The sequence below is a fragment of the Cavia porcellus genome, unplaced genomic scaffold (assembly GCF_034190915.1).
Source record: "Cavia porcellus strain 051 isolate PalLab524CR breed Dunkin Hartley unplaced genomic scaffold, mCavPor4.1 scaffold_25, whole genome shotgun sequence".
Lineage (NCBI taxonomy): Eukaryota > Metazoa > Chordata > Mammalia > Rodentia > Caviidae > Cavia > Cavia porcellus.
The window spans coordinates 380,009-400,253 of record NW_026947508.1 but is presented as its reverse complement, the minus strand read 5'-3'; the positions used below and the strand labels follow the sequence as shown (position 1 = coordinate 400,253).

General features: G+C 59.1%; 3 protein-coding genes across 11 annotated transcripts; 1 reads left to right on the top strand and 2 right to left on the bottom strand.

Annotated features, from left to right (window-relative positions):
• Nucleotides 1-179: 179 nt before the first annotated feature.
• Dvl1 (dishevelled segment polarity protein 1) lies at nt 180-11,733 on the top strand. Of its 6 annotated transcripts, none has more exons than XM_023565321.2 (16): nt 181-595; nt 5,561-5,630; nt 5,791-5,912; nt 6,033-6,136; nt 6,346-6,484; nt 6,563-6,656; nt 6,727-6,796; nt 6,868-7,007; nt 7,083-7,159; nt 7,298-7,365; nt 7,475-7,627; nt 8,115-8,246; nt 8,340-8,507; nt 8,590-8,796; nt 9,359-9,398; nt 9,865-10,039. In XM_023565321.2, the coding sequence occupies exons 1-15, from the start codon at nt 426-428 to the stop codon at nt 9,367-9,369; spliced, it is 1,725 nt and encodes a 574-aa protein (XP_023421089.1). In that variant the 5' UTR covers nt 181-425; the 3' UTR covers nt 9,370-9,398; nt 9,865-10,039. The 6 variants fall into 6 exon arrangements, with proteins under 6 accessions (XP_023421087.1, XP_023421089.1, XP_003461563.1 ...); XM_003461515.5 differs by lacking the exon at nt 9,359-9,398 and adding an exon at nt 11,107-11,733 and having other exon boundaries at nt 182-595; nt 9,865-10,282; XM_063235253.1 differs by lacking the exon at nt 9,359-9,398 and adding an exon at nt 2,581-2,657 and having other exon boundaries at nt 415-595; nt 9,865-11,059.
• Nucleotides 11,026-16,408, bottom strand: Tas1r3 (taste 1 receptor member 3). 4 transcript variants are annotated; one of them, XM_003461549.4, is made up of 6 exons: nt 14,758-16,408; nt 14,346-14,646; nt 13,460-14,263; nt 13,157-13,360; nt 12,911-13,031; nt 11,026-12,773 (listed from the first exon to the last, which is right to left on the bottom strand). In XM_003461549.4, the coding sequence occupies exons 1-6, from the start codon at nt 14,946-14,948 to the stop codon at nt 11,809-11,811; spliced, it is 2,586 nt and encodes an 861-aa protein (XP_003461597.1). In that variant the 5' UTR covers nt 14,949-16,408; the 3' UTR covers nt 11,026-11,808. The 4 variants fall into 4 exon arrangements, with proteins under 4 accessions (XP_003461597.1, XP_063091321.1, XP_063091322.1 ...); XM_063235251.1 differs by having other exon boundaries at nt 14,346-16,408; XM_063235252.1 differs by having other exon boundaries at nt 13,157-14,263.
• Nucleotides 16,409-16,561: 153 nt separating this feature from the next.
• On the bottom strand, nt 16,562-20,229 carry Cptp (ceramide-1-phosphate transfer protein). Its single transcript, XM_003461517.5, has 3 exons — nt 20,005-20,229; nt 18,261-18,395; nt 16,562-17,994 (listed from the first exon to the last, which is right to left on the bottom strand). Exons 2-3 carry the CDS (start codon nt 18,380-18,382, stop codon nt 17,472-17,474), a joined length of 645 nt encoding a protein of 214 aa, XP_003461565.1. The 5' UTR covers nt 18,383-18,395; nt 20,005-20,229; the 3' UTR covers nt 16,562-17,471.
• Between the last annotated feature and the right edge of the window lie 16 nt (nt 20,230-20,245).

Genomic DNA, 20,245 nt, shown 5'->3' with positions numbered 1-20,245 from the left:
GCTCGCCCCGCCCCAGCCCGCCGCTCGCCCCGCCCCAGCCCGCCGCTCGCCCCGCCCCCTCCTGGCGCCTGCGCAGCCCCGCCCGGCAGACCCCGCGTGTGGCCGGTGACGTCACCGCTCTCGGGCGCCCCCAGGTGGCCGTACGCTGGCCTGTCGGGCGGGCCCTGAGCGGCGCGGCTCCGGGGGCGACGGGCGGCGGGCGGTGGCAGGCCTTGGCGCTGCGTCCCTAGTGCCCTTCCCGGGCCTGCGGCGAATGGGCGGCCGCGGGCCGCGGGGCAGCAGCTGGGGCGCGGGCGGGAACCGGGGGTGCGGGAGGGCCTCGGCGCGACCGGGCGGGGCGCGGGCCGGCGGGCGGGGAGCGCGCCCGGCGTCTGAGCCGCGGGTCGGGCCCTGAGTGCCGCGCGGGCCCGCCTTCGACCCGCGCCATGGCGGAGACCAAGATCATCTACCACATGGACGAGGAAGAGACGCCGTACCTGGTCAAGCTGCCCGTGGCCCCCGAACGCGTCACGCTGGCCGACTTCAAGAACGTGCTCAGCAACCGGCCCGTGCACGCCTACAAATTCTTCTTCAAGTCCATGGACCAGGACTTCGGGTCGGTGACTGCGCACCGGGTGACACCTGTCAGCTGGGGCGGGAGGGTCCGCGGCCAAGCGGCCCTGGGCTGAGTCGCGCCTGCCCTAGACTAGGACCTTGCCTGCCACCCGCGAGCAGGTTGGCGTCCTGACCACCCCAGCCACCCCGAGCCTGAGGTCCCGTCCTGGCCTGTCTGGGCCAGTGCCTGCCGTATTCCTTCCTTGGGGCTGGCAGTTCCCGGGCTCAGGGCAGCCAGATCGGGCAGTGTTGAGTGGACAGGTCCCAGCACCCACTGGATCCCTGGGTGGCACTGGACTTAGGGGTGGCACAGGGACATCAGTTTGTATGAGGGGCTTGCAGAAGTTTCTAGTGTCTCAAGGGAGACTCCTTGTTCCTACCTTAGAACAGAGGTCAAGGGTCACTGCAACTGCTCTGCCCTCTGCCCTGAGGCTTCTGGCCTCCTGCTGACCAGGGTCAGCCTCAGCCTCTAGGCCACTGTGCTCACTGTCCTGGGAGAAGGGACGTCCCACTTGTGCTTAGGGGCAGGGAGCAGGAGCCTGGCCATCCGCTAGAGGCCTGACAGGGTCACAGTCACCAGTAACTCGAGTCCCCAGCTCAGCAGTGTGCTGAGCAGGTGTGCCCAGTGCCCTCAGGCAAGTGGTGTCCTTGTGTGTGGCCCTGTCTTGGGACTTTGAGGTTGACCTCCCATTTGTTTCCTGGACCCTATAGTTGCCCAGTCCTGGGTAGCCCAGGTCCAGTCAAATAGGGCCACTCCATGCTTGGGGTTGAGGTCCATGGGCAGTCCTGGGCACATCTTCCTCAGGGGAGGTCTGTTCTACCTGTTGTCCTGCTGGGCCTCATATGGTTCCTTTAATTCTCTGACCCTTCTGTGTCTGGCCTTGCACAGGGAGTGTGTGAAAGGCCACCTGAATTTTTAGTCTATTTTTTTCATTTTTTTATCGGTACCGGGGATCGAACTAACAACTGCCTGCTTGCAAGGCAGGTGCTTATGCTGCTGAGCTAAATCCCCAGCCCCTTTAGTCTATTTTTTTTTTACATGAACCACCAAAATCACAAATATTCTTCCTTTTTCACAGACTCCTGGCATGGGGGCACATGTGGCAAGGAGCATACCTTCCCTTAGGTTGCCTACCTCATGTTTTGAGCTGTGTGTTGAAGGGATCCTGCCCTCTGCTCATATCTATGGGGTGCTCTGTACCCCTGTGACTCAGTGGAGCTGCTGCTGGGCAGATCTGGGGGGCTGTAGTACTCTGGCTGAGGAGGGATAGGCACTCAAGGCTGGGACATGGGAGATGGCCTTTGGGGGCTTGGGCAGTTTTGGGAATGGTGTTTGGTGTAGGAGCCAACAGAGGGCTTGAGCATAAGCTGAGCACCTTGGAGTACAGGTACGGGATAGCCAGGACAGCCAGGAAGCAGAGGGCATCAAAGTACACAATGGGGCAGAGCCTCATCTTGCTTCCTCCTTGGCCTCTGGCCAATGGCCTGGTGGCCTCAGGAGCTAGGAAAGGAGTCCATCATTTGCTTCCCCTTTCTCTTCCCTTAAGTTCTTCCTGTAGACTCCATGCTCAATCCATAAGTCCTTTATTTAGAGAAATACGTAAGTTCTTATGAGAAACGGATTTTAATATAACAGAAAACTGAGGTGGGTTCATGCTCTGGATACCAAGTGAATGTCACTTGGCCCTGGGGCAAAGGAAGACAGGTCTTGGCTGAGTTAGGATAGTGGCCCAGAGTGGCTTCTGACTCGAGGCTATGAGGTATACCCTTATGTGTCTTAGCATCCTGCATCCATTCCCAGACTGCTGCGGGCCAGCCCTGGGTTCCCTGGACCTCTGTTGCCTTGCCTAACCATCAACTGTTTGGGCCCTGTTCCATCTTTATGAAAGCTTTCCTCTTCTTTTCTTTGTGATACTGGATATTGAACCCAGGGCCTTCATACTGAGCTATGTCCTCAGTGTTTTTCTTATTTTTATTTTGAGACAGGGTTTTGCTGAGTTGCCCTGGCTGGGTTTGAACTTGGGATCTTCCTGCCTTAGCCTCTCTGACACCTGGAATTCTAGGCATGTACCACAGTTCCTGGCTCTGTCCCCTGGTTTTCATGTGTAGGTATTGGTTGTTCTGACCCAGTACCCTAGGGGCCTGGAAGCAGAGTCTCTGGGCCTCTGGCATTGAGTCTGGTAATGGTCAGCGGGTGGTAGCGGGTAGGAGTGGGATCCTGAGGCAGGAGAAGAAGAGTTTTTGTCCTTCCATCCCACGGCCAGATGTTGCCAATGCAGGCCCATAGGCTTGGTGTTCAGCTTGTGTACTCATCTCCATTGTTGGGGGGCCCAGGCTCAGGGACTAGGTAGTTGGGCACAGATAGGTGCTGGGAACCCTGGACTCGGACCACCTGCCAGTGGGCACAGGAGTTCTATCAGCCCCAGATGCTTGGGGGACTGCCACGGAGGCTGCTGCCTGTGGCCCCTGAGCTCTGACATTCAGTCTCTGTGACCCCCCACTCCATCAGACTGGCAAGCCTAGGTGGATGTAGTACATACCATGAATGGGGATTGCAGAACAGCCCAAGAGCTCTGTGCCAGCTGCTTTGTGGTCACAGGGCATGTGTTGGGCTGAGCCCCACCATACACCACGGTTTGGTGCAGCTGGGACCCTGACTTATGGGAGTACATGGGATGGGAAGGAGGAGTCTTGGGATCCTTGATTGCTGTGGCCTCTGTAGCCCATGGTCCTTCTTGGCCAAGCTCTGCTGGGTTCTGAGAACCCTGCCTATGTGTGGATTCCTCCCTGGGGTGGGTCACAGGGGTGGCAGGTGGAGCCCAGTAGCTATAAGTTCGAGGTTAACAGGGATCACTCTAGGAATTCTGAGATAGATGCCCTCCCTGCCTGGCCATCCTGAGTGCTCCTGAGCCCCACCCCCATGTGCACAGGAGCCCCAGCGTTGTCTAGAGTCTGTACTGTGGTCCCTGTCCTCACCCACTCTGGAGCTCCTGAGAGATCATGCTGGTAGCTGTGGGCTGTACCGCCTAACCCAGAGCTCTCATCTGCTCTCCAAAGGGAGCTCTTAGAACCTGCACCCTACCTGACTGGGTGGGGAGAATCCATCAGATCCTCCCCTCAGTCCTGGCTGGTGGCCCTCCTCATGCCTTAGGGCTCCACACAGGGCAGGCAGGTGTCGAGGGGGTAGCATGTGGGTCTTGCCAGCTGGGAGCAAGGGAACTGCATTTGGGTAGTGTTGGGAGGCATGTGGACCTCCATAGCCCGGTCCTCTCAAGGCCCTGGCCACATGGATAATGGACCTCAAGGCCAGGCAGGGCCTGTGGGGAGCCAGTGGGTGACGAGCTCCCGTCTGTCTTCCAGGGTGAGTCAGACAGGGCTGCAGCTGGGCACAGCAGGGGACAGAATACTAGCTCACCCATGGAGGCCATCATGGGGTGGAGGCAGAGATTCCTGGGGGTCTGCATTGCAGTCAGATGAGTATTGCCAAACCTATGGTGCATTGGCTGCTGCAGGCTTCACTCCCAATCCCAGGAAGCCCAAGCTCAGCGTGCCCTTCCTGGGAAGCTAGCCTAGCCTGTAGGACTGTGGCTCTTGAGTGAAGGTGCAGGCTTCAGGGATCCCAAGGTGACTGCCTGCCTGTTGGGGTGTCCACTTCATTGGACAGGGACCAGGGAGGCAGCTGGAGCAGTGACCGAATCATAGTAGGCTGGGTGCCATGCATCCTCTTTCCCAGGCTGACTGAATCTCTGCTGTCTGCTCATCTCTTAGACTTGGGTTTTCCTGGCGAGGTCTGGAGCAGTACCTCACTCCTTGGGTGAGATGGGGTGTCTGCTGCATTTGAGCCAGATGCTGCTGCCCTGAAGAGGGCAAGTCAAGGTGTCTTGGGACTGGTGGCCCTGCTTTTGGCGTTGGGCCCATCGGGCCATGAGGTTGCCTCCTGCCAGGTGCATGTCCAGGCCCAGTCCAGTCTCCCAGCTCCTATTTCTCATTTGGCCTGAGTCCCGGATGTGGAAAATCCCGCTGTGCTTGGCAGGGCTGAGTGCCAGTGGGTGGAGTGTCCAGGCCCTAGCTCCCACCTACCACCCACTATGCTGGTTGCTGCCCTTACCCCTTTGAACCCTGACCCCAGGTCATCTGGCGTCCTTCTCAGTTTGTATCTTTCTCTGATCTTTGGCACCTTACTTGGGTTCCCTATGCCCTTGCCCCAGAAGCAGCAGGAAGATGGCAGAGCCAGATGCTGGCCAGTAGGTGCAGCCAGGGCCTGGGCAGCTCTGACCTCAGCTATCCTGGTCCTCAAGTGCTTGAGCCTATGGCTGTCAGAGTTGGGCTTAGTTTAGGGCATAGTGGATGAGTGAGGAGCACACAGAAGAATATCAGGACTCCCAGGCATGGGAGGGCACATGACGAGGGCCAGGGCCCCAGGGGTGCTCATGGAAACACAGGACAGATGTGTGAGAAGAAGCAGGGACTTGGGGGTAGCATAAGGAGCATTGGACCTGTTCTTCCAGGAAGTCATTGTGGACCTGCAGGCTGTCGAGAAGCAGGAGGGTTGTTCTAGAAAGGGCTAGAAGATGGGGCCCAGGGTATGGGTAGAGAAGAGCAGAGGAGCCAAGGGGGAGCCTGGACCTGAGACAGGGAGACTCCCTGGCCATGGAGAGAGCTGCTGAATGGGCAACTGTTGGGGTCCCCAGGAGAGGGAACAAGGTTTAGCTTGGGATGGAGCTGGGGCCACATGTGTGTGGACAGAGCCAGTGAAGATGTCAGTGCCAGCCCATTCCCAGACACACTTCCCTCCACTCTCTATCCTCCACTTCAGCCTGGAGGTGGACAGGAACCCTAGGCTGGCCCCAATAAACTGTCCACTGCCGCTGTCCAAGGCTGAAGTGATACTGTAGGGTGGAAAAAACCCTGAGAGGAGAATGCAGTGGGTATGGTGCCCAAAGATGACGTGCCCACCTGTCCACAGGGTAGTGAAGGAGGAGATATTTGATGACAATGCCAAGCTGCCCTGCTTCAATGGCCGTGTGGTCTCCTGGGTGAGTCCTGTATGCACTCAAAGTATTCATCGGGGCCCTGATGTGGGTAGTCTGCTGTGGGTAGAGGCTCTTCCCAGGGAGGTGGCGGGCTCAGCCCTGGCTGGGGTAGGGCAGGGATTGAGACAAGCTGGGTGTCTGAGCCCTCACTCTCCCTCTACAGCTGGTCCTGGCCGAGGGTGCTCACTCAGATGCAGGGTCCCAGGGCACCGACAGCCATACAGACCTGCCCCCAGCCCTCGAGCGGACAGGTGGCATTGGGGACTCCCGGCCGCCTTCCTTCCAGTAAGGACCCTGTGGACTGAGCTTCCGGGTGCCCCCAAGGCCCATTTGAGGGGCAGGGGCTGGAATCTTTTGAGAGGTTGGCTGCCCAGCTTCCCCATGCCACCCCCCTGGTCTACACAGCCCAAACGTGGCCCCCAGCCGCGATGGGATGGACAACGAGACTGGCACAGAGTCTATGATCAGTCACCGGCGGGAGCGAGCCCGGCGCCGGAACCGCGAGGAGGGTACTGTGGCTGCATCTGTCCTGCCCTGGGCCCCAAGTCTCTCTGGCACCCCATGGTCGGCCCCAAATCCCTGCTAGTACCCTGAAGTCCTTGGTTGGAAGCCCCAGGCCAGGTGTCCCTTGTGGCTATAGGGTCACTTGTCAGCTGCTGGGCCAGCAGGAGCCAGAGGTAGCATAGACCCCACATCAGCTCCACCTGCTGGCCTGCAGCCACCCGCACCAATGGGCACCTGAGAGGGGATCGGCGGCGGGACCTGGGGCTGCCCCCGGATAGTGCGTCCACTGTGCTGAGCAGTGAGCTGGAGTCCAGCAGCTTCATCGACTCAGATGAGGAGGACAACACCAGCCGGTATGGGCAGGGGCTGGTGTCCCTAGTGCAGTTGGTCTGCGTTGGGGGGGCAGATCCTGAACCCTGACTCTGCCCCAGGCTGAGCAGCTCCACAGAGCAGAGCACCTCCTCTCGGCTCATCCGGAAGCACAAGCGCCGGCGCCGGAAGCAGCGCCTTCGGCAGACAGACCGGGTAGGCAGTGGGGCCAGTGGGGGCGGTAGGTACCTAGGTGGTGCCAGCACCTCACTGGGCCTGTCTGCAGGCCTCCTCCTTCAGCAGCATCACCGACTCCACCATGTCTCTGAACATCATCACTGTCACGCTCAACATGGGTGAGGCCTCGGGGGCTGGCAGGGCGGGCAGGGCGGGGCCAGGCAGGGCCTGCTCACGGCTGCTCCTCCAGAGAGGCATCACTTCCTGGGCATCAGCATCGTGGGGCAGAGCAATGACCGGGGTGACGGCGGCATCTACATCGGTTCCATCATGAAGGGCGGGGCTGTGGCCGCTGATGGCCGCATCGAGCCTGGCGACATGCTGCTGCAGGTACGGGCTGTGGGGGCTGGGGACCAGATGTGGGCACCCCCCTCTGCCACTGCCCCTGACACGAGCACCCCCCAGGTGAATGATGTGAACTTTGAGAACATGAGCAACGATGATGCCGTGCGGGTGCTCCGGGAGATCGTGTCCCAGACAGGGTGAGGCTGTGGGAGGCAGAGCAGGGGTCATGACCCAGGTAGTGAGGTTGCAGGGTGTGGGGCTTGGAGAGAGGATAGGTATGAGGGCACAGGGCAGGGCAGGCTATAAGGGCCTCACCTGTGTAATGCCCCAAACAGGCCCATCAGCCTTACAGTGGCTAAGTGCTGGGACCCGACCCCCCGGAGCTACTTCACTATCCCGAGGGGTAAGTGACCTTGTGGGTGGTTGGGCTGGGAGATGGCCCAGCTGAAGGGCCATCTCCTCTATGTCTTGTTCTCTGTCTTCATGTCCGTCTGTCACCTGCTGCTGTCCAGCTGACCCTGTGCGGCCCATCGACCCAGCCGCATGGCTGTCCCACACAGCGGCGCTGACGGGTGCCCTGCCCCGCTATGGTACGAGCCCCTGCTCCAGCGCTGTCACGCGCTCCAGCTCCTCCTCACTAACCAGCTCAGTGCCTGGCGCTCCACGTAAGTGGCAGCTTATGAGCCCCCTGGAGGGAATCCAAGGCTGAGGGCATGGGTCGGCCCAGTCTTATGCTGGGTTCTTATGGCTGTCACCAGCCCAGGACAGGCATTGTGCCTGTTCCCAGCACCCACACACTTATGCTTGCCTCTCGTACAGCCAGGTCCGTTGGTGTGGGCCACAGAGAGGCCCAGGCCTGCCAGGTGGGGATGGAAGGGGCATGTGGCCAGCTCTGCTTTCCTGCTTCTAACACCACTAATGTCCTCACTTGCGGGGAGGAGAGGAGAGGTGGGGGCCCACCTGGTCTCCTAACTCTGATCTTCAGGGTAGGGATGGCCTTGCCCATTCTGGTCTGAGATCTTGTGAGGGGCATCTTTGAGGTGAGATGGAAGCCTGTTCCTCAAGCCTGAGGGTCCATCCTGCAATCCCTGCTGGGCTCCCAGGCTCTGCCCAGAGCCAGCTGCTCCTTAGCTGATGGGTTGTGCTTTGCAGAGCTGGAAGAAGCTCCACTGACAGTGAAGAGTGACATGAGTGCTGTTGCCCGGGTCATGCAGCTGCCAGACTCTGGCCTGGAGATCCGTGACCGCATGTGGCTCAAGATCACCATTGCCAATGCTGTCATCGGTGAGTCCTGCTTGGCCCCTGCCAGCTGGCAGGGAATGGGGTGAGGTGGGGAAGCAGCCAGCCGAGCTCCAGCCTGATTGGTTTTGTGGCCAGGGGCGGACGTGGTAGACTGGCTGTACACCCATGTGGAGGGCTTCCGGGAACGGCGCGAGGCCAGGAAATATGCCGGCAGCATGCTGAGGCGCGGCTTCCTGCGGCACACGGTGAACAAGATCACCTTTTCTGAGCAGTGCTACTATGTCTTTGGGGACCTGTGCAGTGGTGAGTGAGGGGGAGCCCTGTGTACAGTGGTGAGTGGGGTCATGGGGGATCTGTACACTGCTCACCTGCCTCCCCCCACCAGATCTCGCAGCCCTGAATCTCCACAGTGGCTCCAGTGGAGCCTCGGATCAGGACACCCTGGCCCCGCTGCCCCACCCAGCCACAGCCTGGCCCCTAGGCCAGGGCTACCCCTACCAGTACCCTGGGCCCCCACCCTGCTTTCCACCCGCCTACCAGGATCCCAGCTTCAGCTATGGCAGTGGCAGCGCCGGGAGCCAGCAGAGTGAAGGTGAGAGCCCACCAAGCTCCCCTGCTGCCTGCACCCACCCTGCCCTCCTGCTGCTACCCCAAACTCCTGCTGTGTGCTTGGGCCCTGGGGCCTCCTCTGGGTTCTGGAGAGGGATTTAGGAAATCTGGGGCTTTGCTATTGTGCCTGATGGGGCTGGTGGTGCAGGTTTGGCAGAGACCAGAACTAGGAGATGGCATGGCAGGAGCTGTGTACCCAGAGGCTGGTGCTTAAGAGCACCAGTCAGGGTCACTTTCCAGGCCCAAGACACAGGGAGGGTGGTCTCCATCCCAGTGGCCCACAGGGAACTGTGGAGAACTGGAAGGAGCCTGTTGGAGCAGAGCTGAGACTGAGCAGCACATGAAACCTGTGGCTGTGTATGCAACTTCTGGGACCAGAGGAAAAGAGGCAAGGGGCAGGGGTGGCCATGCCTGGGGAAGCCATTGGTCTGCAGACCTCGGACAGGCACTTGCTCCCATTCAAACCTGAGCCAGCTGCTGCCAGACCCAGCTGGTGGCAGGCCCAGTGTGTAACTTGTGGTATCCCTTGCTTTGTGCTGAGCAAGCCTTAGACTGAAGGACTAGCGGAGTGGACCCTCGGGGCCGGTAAGCCAGGGTCCCCCCAACCCCCGGCATCCCTCTTAGCATGTCTCTGGTAGTCCTCTGTCCTCAGGTTTCCTGGAGCCCAGGATGGGGCAAACAGTTAGCTGACCAGGGCCCCAGGGCGGGTGGACAGTGAGTCTCTGGGTGGGGAGCCCAGGATGGCCAGCAGGAGTGCCAGGCACAGAGGGCCTTCACTGGGGCCTCAGTTTCTCAGCTGGGAGAACAGCCCTCAGCTCAAGCACCTGGGTTTAGCATGGGCTCTGACACCAGCCCATGTCCTGCTGTCTGCTGCTGCCACACCCCCTTGCCCCGTGGCTGCTCCTGCTTTGTGGGGTAGGGCAAGACCCACCCTTGTGTCTGCATGGCTGTCCCTTTGCTTGGCCTCTCCTGCCAGCTGCCTGAGGCATTGGTGGCCTGGGGTGGCTAGGTTGGCTGACCTGATCCTCCTTCTCCCCCTTTTCATTCCTAGGGAGCAGAAGCAGCGGGTCCACCCGGAGCAGCCGCCGGGCCCCAGGCCGAGAGAAGGATCGTGGGGCGGCTGGAGCTGGGGGCGGGGGCAGTGGCAGTGAGTCTGACCCTGCGGCACCCAGTGGGTTGGGCAGTGCCAGCTGGCGGGAGCGTCCTGTCAGCCAGCTCAGCCAGGGCAGCAGCCCACGTAGCCAGGCCTCAGCTGTTGCTCCCGGGCTCCCTCCACTGCACCCCCTGACAAAGGCCTACACAGTGGTAGGTGGACCCCCTGGGGGACCACCTGTCCGGGAACTGGCTGCTGCCCCCCCAGAACTGACTGGCAGTCGTCAGTCCTTCCAGAAGGCCATGGGAAACCCTTGCGAGTTCTTTGTGGACATCATGTAACCTGCGGCTGGCCAGTGCCTTCAGCCCTGTCCAAGGTGGGGCACCCTGTCCTGCTGCACTGGGAGCCAATGGGCTTGCCTTATCGGTGACCAGCTGGGGATGGGCCAGCCTGGGGGTGCAGGCTTGAGGTCAGAGGCTAAGGGCAGCCACCTCCTCCTGGGGCCCTAGACAGAGAGCAGCTGTGTGCCTGCAGACCCTTGAGAGGAGCTGTGTTTTCCTCAGGCAGGTCTGACCTGCCTCTTCAGCATGGGGATTGGGTCCCTTCTTTGGAAGCAGCCTTTAGGGGCTCCATGTTGACCCCCAGAGCTATGCAGAGGTCTCCTGAGCTGACCTAAAGCCTCTGCTCACCCAGCTCACAGGCCATGCCTATCTCACCCAGGCAATGGCATCCCCAGGCCCTCTGGTCACTCCAAGTGGGTTCTAACTTATTTATTTATTGCTGCCCTGCCTGTTGTGGGGGTAGCACTTGTGCCCTCCCCACCTGGTGGGGGAAACTTGTGTGTTCCCACTCCACTCTGGGACTCAGAGCGAGTGTGAGGGACACAGGTCATGATGGAAAGCATGGAGGGTGAGGAGCTGGGAGGGCCCTGTGTACTGCTCCGGGTCTCACTGCAGGCAGATGGGGTCTTGGGAAGAAAGGAGCCAAACTGGCTTGTTCTGTCTGTGGGCCGCCCGCCCGCTGCCTTCTTGGCACTCCTGGCCTCTGCACATCTGCGCTGTAGATACTATGTCAAAGTCCAAGCATCTGGGTAGTTCACTAGAGCTGCTTCTGTGTAAATGCTATTTTAAACACTAAAAAGCGTTTAATTTTATAGGGCTGGTGTTCGGCCTGTGACCATATTCTTTGTGGGCTCTCTAGGGACTCAGATATGGGGGCGGATCCACTGCTGACCCCAGACTGACTGGAGGCCGCCTTGGCCCAGACTGGTGCCATTCTCTTCAGTCTGTGCCTGCCACGAGGCTCTGTCCGGGGTGCTGTCCTTGGTGTTTTCTGTCCTTGGTGCTGGCTTCAGGGGTCCTGGTTGCAGACGCTGGCCGTGGTGCTGACGCCCACCTCCACCCGTGCTCTGTCCGAGGTACTGGTGGCAGGCAGAGCCCCCTCCTATGGCTTGACCTGGGTCAGGCTGGATGCCACCCCTTCCCTCCTGGGTGGGCTTTGCAGACTGCTCCAGGCCTACCTAGGGCACGGTGAGGCAAGTGGTGCCTAACTTGGCTCCCTTTGTCTGGCCAGGAGTTTCCTAGCTGAGTAGTTGTGGGCCCCCAGGAACCTCTGGGAGCCCTTTGGGAAAGTGGAGCAGGCCTCGTGGACCCCTCCCACACAGTGCAGCCCTGGGTTCAAGGTCAAGGTCAGCTTGTAGTTAGAATAAAAAATAGGAGGTTTGGGCTGGGGATTTAGCTCAGCGGCATAAGCGCCTGCCTTACAAGCAGGCAGTTGTGAGTTCCATCCCCGGTACCAATAAAAATGGAAAAAAAAAAAAAAAAAAAAGGAGGTTATTGGTCCAGATTTTGAGGATCTCTACAGGGGCTGAATTCATTGGAGTTGAGGTCCTAGGGTTAGGGGTCACTCAGGCTCTCCCTGAGCCCTGTCCCTGCCCCCACTGCCACTCCCATCTGTGGTGTCACTTGGTCCCTGGCCTAGAAAGAATTCAGGGGTGTTGAGCTCTGGCCACCATAGCAGCAGATAGCACTTGGGCAGGTGAAAGATGGCCAGTATGCCCAGGGCACAGAGGAGGATGGCACCCATCTGCACAGCAGGCTGGTACAGCATCTGCATGTTGGTGTAAAGGGGCACAAAGGAGACCCAGGTGACAAAGTAGGCCAGCATGGCAAAGGTGAGGCTACGGGCACGGTTGTAGTGGCCAGGCTGGCTCTGTACCAGGAAGGTGCCCAGGAAGCACAGGAAGGCCAGTGTGATGTTGGTGACATGCATCAGGCCCAGGCCCACCCAGGAGTGCATGTGGCAGTGCACCAGCACCTCCCTGGGCAGTACCTGCCAGTCCATCACCACCTTGGGCGGGAAAGCTGTGAGAGACCAGCTGCAGAGTGTTGCCTCCACCAGGACCAGCAGCAGCACTAGCAGCCAGGCCCGGGGGCCTCGAACATGGCTGTGTACCCAGGCCACCCAGGCAGGTGGCAGTTCTGACTCCACGAAGGTCTCAGCTGCTTGCAGGAACAGTGTACTCAGGCAGCCTGTGAGCGGGAGGTGGGCCATGGGCTGCTGGGCCAGGCACCTGGCAGTCCCTGGCCAGCCCGGGAATAGGAGGATGCTGAGGCAGACGGGGCCCAGGCAGGCCAGGCCAAAGCAGGCCAGTGGCCCCCCTGAAGCCTGGACCAGTGGGCTGTCCCTGTGGTAAATGAAGAGCCCCAGGGCTGCCAGCACTAGGCCCAGCACCAGGCCCAGCAGCAAGAGCAGCAGCAGCACGGGTGGATCACTCCACTCCAGGAACCTGGGCATACGGGGAAAGCAGCGCGTGCTCCGCTCTGGGGACCACTGGTCCTGGTTACAGAGGGTGCAGGTGAGGTCATCTGTAGGAGGCAGGAGAGAAGGGTTTCTGTGGGCTTGGACAGCCACCGTGGGCTCTGACCTCCCTGTCAGCCTTGCAACCAGGTTTGGGGGGACTGACTCCCAACTTGTACAGACCATGGCTGGGTAGGTGACTTGCCTGGGTTCTGCCGGTAGCTGCCTGCCTTGCAGTCCACACAGTCATAGCAGCAGGAGTGGAAGCCCTTCACCTGGCGTACCTGGCCCTCACGGCACTCCTGGGAGCACTGAGATACTGGCACCTGGCATGGGACCTCCGGTCAAGCTCATGGGGCTGGGTGCCTCCCAGACCAGAGACATTCCAAACACCTGGGCCATACCTGGCTGTGGACATCCTACATGGCTAGGGCCACATGCTTGCACTTACCTGGTTGTCTGGTGTGTGCCAGTTCATGTGCGCATTCTGCAGATGGAGGCTGCCATTGAAGGTTCCCACAGTGTGCAACTTGGGTGTCAGTCTCTGCCACACCCACATCTTCAGCTCATACTCCATAGCCACATTTCCAGTGTCATTGAACTGTAGTTCCAGGCCACGCACACGGAAGCTCATGTTGTACATGTTATCCAGGAGCTGGACAATGGGGAAGGGTGGGGCAAGGCTGACCCAAAAGCTACAGACCACCGAGACTGGCTTTGGCCTGTGATCCTGTAGCCCCTGCCCTGTGCTTACCTGCCAGGGCCTCACAGGCTCCTGTGCGGGACAGCTGGAGGTGCTACAACGCAGGGTGTGGTGGAGGGCCTGAGCCACACTGTACACGGCTGCATAGGTGGCAAAGATCTGGTAGTGCAGCTGCCCAGCCGACAGGTTGTGCACCAGCCCAGCTGACAGGTTCTGCAATGTGATTTGATCACACTGAGGGCATCGTGGCCCCACCACATCCTCCTCCAGGTCCTGCTCTGCACCCAGGGAGGCACAGAAGGCTGGGTCAGCGGCCAAGGACAGTTGGGTCTCCATGTAGCTGGAGAACTCCGGCAGGAGAGCGCCCTGCTGCAGAAACCCAAGAATAGTGCCCACCTGATGGATGCCAGGCAGTGTCATGACCAGGTTTGACATCAGCCAGGCATCACTGCCCACCCACACCTTAGGCGTGAGGCTGTGGCGGATGCTGTACTGGAACAGGGAGTAGACAGCCTTTTCTGAGGCAAAGAGCACCACCACGTGCACCTCGCTCTGGTTCACCTGGTGCAGCACATCCTGCACCTTGCCTAGCCATGGGCTGTCAGTGCGAGGCAGAAGCACAAGGCTCTCATGTGCAACGCAGATGTTCCGTGCATGGGCCAGGTTTGAGAAGGTGCTCAGACCCTCTCTACCATACTCATCATCACTACCCAGGGCAGCCACCCAGTTCCAGCTGAAATGATGCAGCAGCGTCACTATGGCTTCCAGCTGGACTCGGTTGCTGGGCACCGTGCGGAAGAAGGATGGAAATGTCTCCCGGTTACTCAGCTTGTCCATGCTGGCACCGTAGCTGACCTGCAATGTCCCAGAGGCATCTCCTGATGGGGAGCTCTTGCAGGCAGGGATAGTGGGGAGACACAAGGAGTAGTGGGCCCACCTGTGGCATGAGGAAGAAGCCAAAGAACTTTCCTGTGATGCGTGCAAGCTCCGAGGAGTGAGGCCCAATGACAGCCAGCACACGGGGCTGGTACTGTGTGTAGTTGCAGTAGGCGGCGATGCTGCGGCTGTCCACCTTGGCCAGGAACATGAGACTGGGCTTCATGGTAACCACAGGCTCTGAGCATGTGTCAAAGAGGTCGTAACCCAGCTTCAGCCCGGGCAGCAGAGTGGAACTGTTGTTGATTTCCTCCACAGCCATCTTTAAAGCCATCACCAGGAACAGGCCAGTGGCCGACAACCTGAAGCCACACAGAATCATGGGTGGCTGGCATCTCACCCCAGGCCTGGGAACACAGACCCAGGGACACACAGCCTCCTCACCTCCCTTTCCCCGGATGTCACCTCCATACCTGGGGCACATGATGCTGTCAGGTCGCGTCCTATGGTTCAATTCAGTCTCTTCAGCAGAGCCCAAGGGGAAGAGCCCTCCCAGTACATAATCCCCTTGCATCCTGAATTGCCGGGACAGGCATAACAAGGCCCCCTTCCCAAGGCCCAGGAGAGCCACGAGGCTGAGGCCCAGGACAGCCACCGCTGGCATGGCAGGTGGCAGCTTCCAGCAAAGAAAGCAAGGCGTTTCAGGAGCCCCAGATATGTAGTGAGACTGTGGGGAGGGGCAGAGGATTTGTTTAACAAAACCAGTGCTATGCTCATCTGCCAAGTTCCAGGGGCCATGTCACGTCCTCAGCATCCAGAGCCCTGAACATTCAAGCACATAGGACTTTTTTGTTTTGAGGGACTGAACTCAGGGCCTTGGCACTGAACTACCTACCTATCAGCCTGTTTTATTTTGTAACAGGTTCTCTCTCCCAGGCTGGCCTTGAACTTGTGATCCTTCTGCCTCCGCCTCTCAAATGCTGGGATTGCTGATGTGCCCTGCTTGTCAGACTCTTGTCATTCCCACTAGGCGCTTAGGCCCACAGTGACTGGGAAGGTAGCTTCTGAGTGGGTGCTGACTGTAGTCTTGGCTCCTGCCTGTGCCAGGCCCCATGGCTGCCCCCTCTGAGAGCAACTGGTATACTGTGAGCATCCAAGGCCCTAAGGCCCAGCTCTGTCAGGGATGAGGGCATGGCAGGGCCTTGTAGGTCTTTTCCAGACACAGAAACACCTAGGAAGTTTCTGGCTTCTAATCCAAGTCCACAGTCAGTCTAGAGAGGGCTACAGGTGACCCCACACGGGTCCTGCCATACTGTTCCACTGCCCTGGTGCCAACTCCTGGAAGCTACTGGCACTCTGTGGCTGGCTGTGCTTGCATAGGGTGTCCCCTGGCTGGTGTGCAGGTGCCACCTCCAGGACAAGCTTATAGCTGGGCCCAAAGGAGGGGTTCATGCAAATGAGGGAGCAAGGGCTGTAACCAAATAGGCTCCAGCTGCTGGCCCCAGGTGTGCGTCTGGGTGGTGGGAGGGAGGGCTGTAGCCACTCCCTGCTGGGCTCTGGTTCTGGGGAAGACCTCAAGGACACAGAAGGTTCCTCCACAGATAGGAAAGGTGGAGGCTCTTGGCTCTGCTGGATGGAGTGGAGGTCCTGGGCAGTCTTAACCACAGCTGGGGCCCATCAGAAGATATTTGGCTCTTCCCTGCCACCCTGGAGGCCCCATAAGGTGCACACACAGCAAACCCATGTACAGCACATGCTGAGCTGCACTTGTGGCCTTGCTCCTTGGCCTATGTGGACTCAGGTGTCTATTCAGCCACTCCTTCATTGCCAGCCCCATGAGAACACTGGCTCTTGGTGGGTGGGCAGAGCCTGAGGTCAAGGTAGAGGGCTAAGAGGACCCATCTGTGTGCAGCCTCTGCCGGTACAGCTGCTGCTTGTTGCCTCCAGTGGCCATAGCCTGGGCCTCTCTGCCTGCATCGTGTGGCTGGCCCCAGCCTCCCCGTCTGATCCAGGTCCCCAGGGAGTGACCCCCCCGGACAAGTTTGTTTTCTCATCTGAAAAGTGTGGGGTGCATGACCCAGCTAATGTCCTCCAGGGATAAGAATAAAGCAGCACCTCCCCCTGACCCTGATTGCTGTCACAGGCAGGTAGTGTGTCCCCATAGTTGAAACGGCCCTTTGAGCCCTTAGGATCAGGGAGTGTATGCTTCAGTTCTGTGCCTGGTGTCCTTTGCTGAGTCCTCCAAGATACACCCCAGTACCCATCCTGAATGCCATACCCAGTCCCATAGTGTAATTTTATTATTCTGGAGAATACCACATACATCAGGGACCAGATATATCCTGTAAGCTCGCATTGATGCACTAGCTGCCCTATAGACACTATCTTCTGGTCTGTCCTAAGTCCAGTGTAAAAGCCAGTTGGAGAGGTCAGGTCCCCAAGCACTGGGTAGTAGCTGTCAGGTAGGCACAGGCCTGGCCCCTTCTGACACCATGCCCCATCAGGCTGTTCTGATCACTGTGGAGATAGGGGTAATAGGACAGGGAAGAAAGAGTGTGGCCACTGCTGGCTGGGGAGGACGAGGCCTGGCTCAGCTCCTAGAACCTCAAGCTGGGCTGGGGTGCCTTGTAATGTTCCCTTGGGAGCTGATGCCTACAGGGACTCTGGAGGAGGCCTTCCCAGGACTTTCTAGGAGCCCTACACAGAAAGCCAGTGGCATTTTCTGCATGCAGAGGCCAACAAAGAGGAGACAAAGGGCAAGAAGAGAGCCACCAACCCTGGACCTTCACCAGGGGTATGGAGGAGACCGAGATTACCTGTCTGGCACAGACACCCTGTCCCTCCTTTGTCCTGGGCCTGTGATAGGCATGGGAAACTAAGCATGTGGCTAGAGGAGGACATAGCCCTTACGCCCAAGGGACCTGTGATCATACACCTTTCACACATAGCAATGGGACAACCCTTCTGGCTGCTGAACTCACCAGGTCCTCAGTGAGGGCCTGAACTGAGCATGTGTGTAACTGAAGCTGAGGGTTAGGCTACAGCTCAGAGGCGGACAAGTCCACAGCTTCTGGCAAGCTCAGCTCGCAGGGGTGACAGCAGCACCCAAAAAGTTGTGTGCAGAGTACAGGCCTTGGCCTGCCCAAGTCCCGAAGCAGGGAGAGCTGCCTGGCCTGGTCACCAGCCACTAGGGCAAATTTAGCAGGGAATGTTCAGTGTAGAGCCTCTGGGAGATATCGTATACTTGCTTGATGAAGGGTAGGGCCTCGCCTAGCATCTCCACAGCCTCCTCAGGGGACCCCACATTCATGGCTTCAAGGAAGGCCTTGCGCGAGGGCAGAGTGCAGAAGGCCACTGTGACAGCTTGGCGCACAATCCATGGGTGGTAGGCAGCCAACGAGGCATTGTAGGAGTCAACACAGAGAGTGGAGGTGCGTGCATTCTCAGGGCTGGTGCGCAAGCCTTCCAGGAATAGCTGCAGCCAGTGCAGGGCCCGGTGCAGGCGCAGCATGGTTCGGCAGCCTGAGTCAGGGTGGCGGGAGCGGCGATCCAGGTCCACCAGCCCATTTCCCATTTCGTAGGCCATCATGGACTGCAGGCTCATGTAGTGCTCACACTGAGGGCTGCTCCTCAGGTGCTCCATGATGTGGATCTTTGAGACTACGTCCTTGGAGATAAATGAGAAGACTGAGCCCAGGCTGTTCAGAAACCTATATAGGAAACAAGAGCTTGAGGCCCTGAATAGGGGCCAAGCAGCTGGCCTGCTGCTCAAGGGACATCATCTGTCCTGTACTAATGGACAGTCTCCCTGGAAGAAGGGCAAGGCAACTGAGAATGGCCCACCAGCGCCTGCTCTGTACCCAGTGCCAGGCAAGAAGCATATACTAGCCATGCATGCTGGCTAGGAGCACTGCCACTTGCCACTTGCAGCTTGGCCTCCTATTGGCAGGCAGGCCCCCCCCCCCCCCGCACACACCTGACCAGCCCCTTCCAGCTGGTGATGTAGTGTTCCAGCAGCACCTCTTCTTTCTCGTTGAGACAATGCTTAAAACTGACCAGGATGACTTTCAGGTTGAAGTCTGCCTCTGAACCAGCCATTTTCCAACATGAACTGAAACACAATTTTACATAGAACTTCTGGGCTTTCTTGCTGGCCAGCTCATTCCATGGCTCATTTCCTGCCTACCCCAGGGAAAAGGTGGTGGAGGCCTTAAAAGAAAGAGCTTGGGTCCTGAAATTGCCCTCTGAAGGCCCATGGAGAGGCCCTGTTCCCTTATACAAAGCTCCCTCACCAGCAGCCATACTCAGAAATACTGGGCAATCACGCTGTGCTTCTTGTCTGGGCCTTGGCATGGCCTCTGCTTGTTATTCAAGCCATTAACTCGGCAGTCCCTGCACGGGACCACCTTGCTCCAACTCTTTTGCGGCAGGCCTCCCTGCCTAGGTTTCCTGCTTATCTGTCTTTTGATTGTCTCCCTAGAGTTCCCATCTGTTTTCAGGCATTGGATAAATGTTTCAGAAGTAGGCACAGGATAGAGCATGGGGCTGCATCTGGAGCTCTGCACTCTCAAGGCAAAATGCTAATGAGAGGGGGGCAGACTCACAAAACTCAGGCCCCTGAGATAGTAAGTAATTCTGACCCAGCAGGTTAGGAGATTAATACTGTGGACACAGCAGAAGAGCATATGGGCAGGGTGGCTGGGCAGATCTCCCCCTCCTTGCTTGCCACTGCACACCTGGAGCTAGAGCACGGGTGGTGGAGGTGGCACCTGCTGGGTAGATGGGCACCAATCTTCATCATACACATCGCACACAGGGCAGCTAGGCCAAATGTCTCACTATACTCGGGATACTATCACAGGCTTCTCTAGCTCCTCGAAACATTCTGAAAATGGCCTAGGAAAGAGGCCCTGAGGTAGGGCTGGGCTTCAAGTTCTGCTTGCATTCTTTTTTTGTTGTTTTGGTCTTTTCTGAGACAGGGGTCTCACTATGCAGTTCAGGCTGGCCTTGAGCCCACTTTGTAGCCCAGGCTGGTCTCGAACTTGCAATGATCCTCCTGCCTCAGCCTGGCGAGTGCTGGGATTACAGGTGTGAGCCACCACGCCCGGCTTCTGCTTGCATTCTTATAGTCATTCCACAAACATCTCAGTGTCCATACTTTGAGTGGGTGCCTCTAAGCACACAGCCCCCACCTTCCCTGGTGCCTCAAGGGCCTTAGCTTGGTGCCCAGGGCAGACCCTGTCAGGCAGGTCTGACAGGCTTCATTCAGGACTTCCTTGAGGCTGCACCTCACCCCACTGCCCTGGGTTCCCCTATGCCCTTTGGTACTGGGAGTCTCCGTCTGGCCCGCATCCTTGCAAGGCCCTCAGCACCCTAGCTGTGCTGAGAGCTCCAGATAGGTGCAGGACACCTGGGCTCTTAAGACACTCACAGCACCCTGTGGCTCAGTCCCTCATCTCAGGGTGGCCTGAGGCCCGGGGCCCAGGGCCTCTGGTCCTTGAGTCTCTAGCGTGCCCCGCCTTCTCTGAGTTCCTGGGGTCCCTTTTCGGGGCCCCTCCCGCCTGGGAAGCTTCAGGCCCGGCTGTACTTCCCAGGATGAAGCCTGAGGCCAACAGGACGCGTCGCCGGACGCAGGGATGTAGGAAGGGCAGCTGGCAAGAGCCTCTGCGCTTCCCGGGGGACGATGGTTGGGGGTTGTCCAGGGAAATCGCAAGCCTCACCTGGGCCAGGCGCACCTGACGTTCCTCTGGCGGGGGGGGGGGCGGCGGGCGCAGCGGTGGCGGGCGGAGGGGAAGGGTGTCAGTGGCTCAGAGTCCCCAGAAGTCCAGCTCGCTCTCGGCCCCTCTCCACTTAGGCGTCGGCTGCGCCCCGCCCGCCGCGCGTAGTCCTGCAGCCAGCCGCCTGCCGCCCGCCAGTGGTCAGTTGCCGCCCGGTCTGGCCCCGCCCCCCAGTTCTGATTGG